The sequence below is a fragment of the Aplysia californica genome, unplaced genomic scaffold, assembly GCF_000002075.1.
Source record: "Aplysia californica isolate F4 #8 unplaced genomic scaffold, AplCal3.0 scaffold00229, whole genome shotgun sequence".
In the NCBI taxonomy this organism is placed as follows: Eukaryota; Metazoa; Mollusca; class Gastropoda; order Aplysiida; family Aplysiidae; genus Aplysia; species Aplysia californica.
The window spans coordinates 325992-332017 of record NW_004797499.1 but is presented as its reverse complement, the minus strand read 5'-3'; the positions used below and the strand labels follow the sequence as shown (position 1 = coordinate 332017).

Below are 6026 nucleotides of genomic sequence, written 5' to 3'. Positions count from 1 at the left end.
AATGGTATTCAAAACTATCAAACAAGTTTAGTTTTTATCATGTAGTATCATTTCATACAAAATCAAGCTCATTTGAAAGGTTTTGTATAGAAAAATGGAAGTCTTGTTTCCTGACTATCCTTTCGAGCTCCTCATGTCTAAGTGGGTCAATTTCTTCTATAATTTCATTGGACGAACATCTACAGCTACCAACTTGGCGTGTTTTGAATGAGACGTATGCCTCGATTACGAACCAATGCAGGCGGTTCTAGAAGAAGGCCACAAATGCACACAAACTCAAGCAGACTGACGCACACACACTTGACCTGCGTGAATGGGGATCCGACGCTGGACCCGAATTTCACGTGAGAAGATGCTTGGCGCACGTATTGCTGAGCCAGGGGCTAGACTGACTTGGGACCAGAATGCAGGCGAAGTGCCGAAATATGCTTATCGGGCGACATAAACCCGGCCCCCGCAGGACAAGGGTTAAAACAATATTTTCTTAAGCCATAAACTCTTTGTATGGAACAAAAACACATTTATATAATGAATATGTATCTTATACAGCTCCAAAGATTAGAGCTTTTTTTGTCAATTATGAGGTGTAAAAGACAACAAAAAATAACTTGAAGGCTCCTTAAGGCACAGAATTCAAGGCAACTTATAATTTAAACGGTCATGGTGAAACAAACTGTTAGTAATATATATGTAATTGAAAACAAGTCCTGGGATTGTTGCTTTGGAATACAGCTCAAATATTTTGTTTTTTCATAAGGACTAGTTCATTATAAAAGAAAGGATAATTTTAAACAATAAAAATTTCTCATTTGCTCCAACAATCTATGAACACAGGAGCAGACAGCTTTAGATTTAAGTAGATTTGTGCATAAGAAAATCATCCTCAAAACTTGGGCATATAATAGATCTTCTCTACTGTAAAAGAGTATATGAGCATACAAAACAATATTAACAAAGATGGATTTCTCCTAACATAAAAACCTTCATCATAAAATTTAGACATGACAAAAGTTAATAAGATTCTTCTCTGCTGCCCCACCCTCCCAACCCCACTTAAAATCTTTTGACACAGTTTTCAATTTTAAAATTTTCAAACGTCATTTTTACCCGTTTCCTTTTGTAAGACTAAGAGAACAGGGAAAGATCTGAGAACTATGCTGCTTTTTAATAAAATATTTCTTAAGGTACAAGTCATACATTTTCACAGACGAAGCCTTTGAGCATAAACCTTCATTGTCTTCAGCTTGAGAGATATCGTTTCAAAGTTTATAATGTGAGTGATTCTGATCAATTCATCGATGGTGGCAGATGGTCCAAAGTGTTCCCGCCAGAGTCTAAGGCCTTGAACGACTCGCTCAGGTAAATGGTCCCGACCAGGATACTTCGTTTCCAACTCAAAAGTCTGATCTTCTGGCATCCTAAGCTTTTTCAGGAGAGCTCGCAGATCTGTTTTACTCAGGTCATCCTTCATGGCATTGAACATCCTCTCCATCAATAGTTCTATAAGAAGAATAGAAATGAAATTGAGGATGTCATCTTTAATACCGTACAGGGCTGTTGACTAAATATTGACAAAGGAGCAGACTCATACATCTTCTACAACTCATTATCATGTAGCTATCTATCAAATTAACACTAGATGTATTTAAGAAGTAACAAGATGCAAAATGAAAATAAAATTAATATATATTGAAAGACTTAAAAAATTGTGATCTTGAAGAAAGAGAATATACAGCATCCTGCCTTTGTAATTGATGTATAGATATCCAAGTATTTTAAAAAAGAGTAGATTAACACAGAACAAGGGACAAGAATATTGTTAAAGAGTATACCCTCCCCAAACTACAAAAGTAAGAGAACATGACGAGTAGGCTACTTATGGGAAAAAACATTTAATTGTGCACAAATCACTCACTTCCATTTGGTTAGTTTTTGCACTGACTAATATTAAGGAATAAATTAACTCCTTGCCTACATTCCCTAAACTTGAGCGGTCATCCCATTCTGAAAATGTGTTCAGTTCAGAGTGTAAATCCATATATCCATACTGCACATGATGAGTTTCTGCTATAAGTCAGTACAAGTTAAGAATACCGCTCTGACAGTATCATACATTATAATGAAAACAACATTTGCTTACATACAACAATATCATGTGTTTAATCGCAATTAGTTTCAAGATATTGTCCTGCATGTTAAGAAAGTGGAAGTGGTAGTAAATAGACATGAAGGTGAAGCTTGGTCTACACAGTCTCAAGGGAGGGAGAAGATTTAAAAAATCCAGCAAGCACTAGATCTATATATATATATAAAAGAGCATATGAATTCATAGGATTCTCAAATTTTTACTGTTCTCTTACATAACCATGTAATTCAAACTTCAAAATTGTCATGACTAAAACCACCTTACTCATTGAGAAAAGCAGAACAAATACAATTGTGATCAAAGATTATGTTAATTTCTTCATAAGCTAAACAAACAGTGCAAGGGTGCTGATCGCAAGTACCGGTATGGAGTTTTGATCTGACAAAACTTTTGACCTGTAATAATAGGCCAATTTGACGGTCAAGACACATCTGCATGATCAGAGTATGAGCAGCTAGAGCTGGTGATCATCTATCAATTTAAAGGATAATGGGTTCTCCCCAGGAGCATTCAGCAGGGCAGGGAAGTAAACATTCATAAAAAACAAAGATTAAAGCAGACTGAACTGAGCAGACAAAAATTTTTAAAATACCGATAAGGGCTGTCCCTTAAAAAAAATTTCTAACTAATAATCCAGAAATTACAACAAAAAGAAAATATAAGTCGTGCAGTTTATTATAATTAATACATTATGCTTGTTTCCGACAACATAAAATTTAACTGTGCTACGGAAATATTAAAATTTAGTGGCTCACCTTCTCTGACAAAAGCCTTCCTGAGGAAGAATCCGATGGGCTGCATAACTCCGCTGACACACACATCCATTGGCGGCACCTTAAGCTGGTTGTCATACAGCCGCAGGTCGCGAAGGCAGATCAGCTTGTCAAAGTTGAAGGGTAGTGTTGTAAGCTGGTTGCTGTTCAGGTGGAGCAGTTGCAGTTGCTGCATTTCACAAAGACTGTCGGGCAGATACCAGATCTCGTTGTGGTCAGCATAGAGAGAGATTAAATTGGTCATACCATTAATGGTTTTGGGCAAAGTCCTGAGTGTGTTATTACTGACGATCAATTCTTTTACTTTACAGAATTCAATCTCATCAGGAAGATTTGGAATCTTGTGGCCATTACTCTGATCAAAGCGAAGAGTCTCAAGGCTAGGCACAGCAAATACTGTCTTGGGGAATTCAAAGAATTTATTATTGGACAAGTCTAGTTCCCGGAGACAGCTCATGAGAGAAACCTCCTCCGGCACATCAGAGAGAGAATTGTCCGAGAGGTCCAGCCCTCTCAGTTTCGACAGACAGTAGAGTTGTGGGGGGATCTCTTCCAGGAGGTTTTCCTTCAGGTTTAGGATCTCCAGATTGTTCAGTTGACAGATCTCCTCTGGAATAGCGACGAGGTTGTTGCAAGAGACGTCCAGGACCTCCAGCGAGTGCACCTGGCAAATAGCCAGGGGAAAGCTGCTGATGCGGTTGACGCTTAGGTTGAAATGTTTGAGAAATGAGAGACCAGCAAATGTCTCCGGCACCTCAGAGATCTGGTTGTCTTCAGCGAGAAGGACTGTCAAGACACGCAGTGCTCCCACACAGACTGGGATGGAGGTGAACTCGTTCTGGGAGATGACCAGAGTGTGCAGTTTTAAGAGCTCGCCCAGCTCAATCGGCAGATGTGTCAGTTTGTTGTTCACCACATTGAGGGACTGTATTTCGAGAGAGAAAGAAAAAAGTAACAATCAAAGAGTTAATTAAAGGAGACACTGATTCCAAAACTTGTTATCAGTTTAAACACATACACTAATAACATTGAAGTTATAACGACATCCTCTGTATAAAGACATGGTGCTCAGGTCCCAATTTTTTCTACATATCATTTGTAACATTTTTGGTTGCCTCTCTATAGTGACAACTCACTAAAACAACATTTTTTTCAGATTCCAATTATGTTGCTATAGAGAGGCTGCACTGTAGGCCTATATATACATATATATATATATATATATATATATATATATATATATATATATATATATATATATATATATAATATATATATATACAAAAATACAAATATCAGACATAAGACCTTAGACATAAAACTGAAACTCAGATCTTTAAAAACCAATGACAGACTAGAATGCTGTACTGTATAAGCATTGTTGTTGCATTTTTTCAGAACACTGGTCATACCTCGAGATTACAGCAGAGCCCTATACTATCAGGTAGCTCTGTCAGGGAATTGGAACCAAGATTGAGCTCCTTCATGCAATATAGGTTAGCTATGTTCTCAGACAGGCTTGGAAGCAAGTTGTTATCCACATCTGCGAGAAAAAAAAGCACATTATACTCTCCATATGGAATAGAACACATCCAAAACATTCTCAGAGAATTATTTTTATAATGAACAATCTTATAGTGGTAGTCAAAGTATTGTTAGAACCAAAAAAGATAGCTCCACATTCCAACAGTTTACACTATATGCAATTATACATAGCAGTTGTGTCAGTCACAGGTAAAGTCCACTAAAAAAGATCAGTTTTAGCTACTCTACAATAAGTGCGGGCACATACAAGGCACCGGGAATTTTTTTGCCAATGACAACATTTTTCAGGTCCGAAAATTACTTTATGAAAAATTGATAAACAAATAAACAGATTGTACTGTACCTTTAAAAGGGAAACAACAAATCATGACACTTGTAAAAAAAACAACACAGAAGTAATCTTTTCTACCCTCAAACACAAAGATTTGTTGCGTAAAAGTGATGTCTTTGATTACCACACATAAAGACAAAGAGGCAAGCAGTATTGTAGATATGTGGGCACGCAATGTAAGTCATCAGAAGAAGCTTGGAATTAGTCATCACACTGACAAAAGGCAAATTATTTAAAGTCTGACAAGATGCATATTATTGATACGACAAAAATGTTAAGGTCAGTGAGTTATGAGGAAAGACAAAGTACAATTAACTATGCATATATTTGTGGATGATAGAGAGAGGAAGATGGTGTCAGTGGTCTACTGAGGTAAGCTGACAAAACGCCTTTTTTCTGTCCTGAGCAGTTTCGAGAAATCAACGATTTTCAGTTTTCTTACAATATCTCAACGATTTTGCACAGTACATCAACGTTTGAACTCACACCCTTATCAGAATGTCATTCCCTATGTAGCCTACAACGTAAGTTTTATTTATTTTCTTTGAGAAATAGACAAACAATCCCGAAAAAAGTCAGCTTTGCCTTAAACAAGACGTTTTAACAAGACCGCCTTTTTTTAGATGTTTGCTGACAGATTGCCTTTTTTTCCGTCGCAGGCAGAAAACAGGCATTTTGTCAGTGAACTCTTAAGAAGTGCATTTTAGCCGTAACGCCTAATTTATGAGTCAGAATTGGGAGACGCGAGCCGGGACACTGAATCCTTTTGAAGTTTGCCGCCGCGCGGGAATGAACTCTGAGTCTATAAATTTAGTAATAATAATCAGATTAAACACTGATTTTATTTTCGGAATCAGCGTATCGAAATTATAAAAGTGGCTCGCGTGTAGCCTGATTTGATGCCATATATAAACTTAAGCAAACTTTGTTTTTTAATGGTCAGTTTTGACTCTGAAGGCATCATGTAGATTCTATGCCATTCAGTTGTGTATTTGATGTCAAAGCTACTAAACAAAACTTAAACACCGACTGGACAAACAAGCAATGTGATTTCAACTGGACAGCACGGCACCCATGCCCATGCTTCTCAAGTAAAGTTAGGGGTCATTGGGACATCAAAGAGGCCATCCTGTCTGGAATCATGTCCGCCCAGGTTTATTAGCCTTCTATAATATGTACTTAGAACTCTTGATATAATGGATGAAAATTTAAAAAGAAATCGATCATTCCC

The 6026-nt window shown here is 37.2% G+C and overlaps 1 protein-coding gene across 1 annotated transcript in view; it reads right to left on the bottom strand.

Moving 5' to 3' along the window:
* Positions 1–263: 263 nt before the first annotated feature.
* Positions 264–6026, bottom strand: part of LOC101862951 (leucine-rich repeat and death domain-containing protein 1) — a 14816-nt gene continuing 9053 nt past the window's right edge. The window contains exons 7-9 of the mRNA XM_005099894.3: positions 4332–4462; positions 2902–3844; positions 264–1500 (exon numbers count right to left, since the gene is read on the bottom strand). Of these exons, the coding sequence (XP_005099951.2) occupies positions 1202–1500; positions 2902–3844; positions 4332–4462 (1373 nt within the window). The 3' untranslated portion in view covers positions 264–1201. The remainder of the gene's footprint in view (positions 1501–2901; positions 3845–4331; positions 4463–6026) is intronic.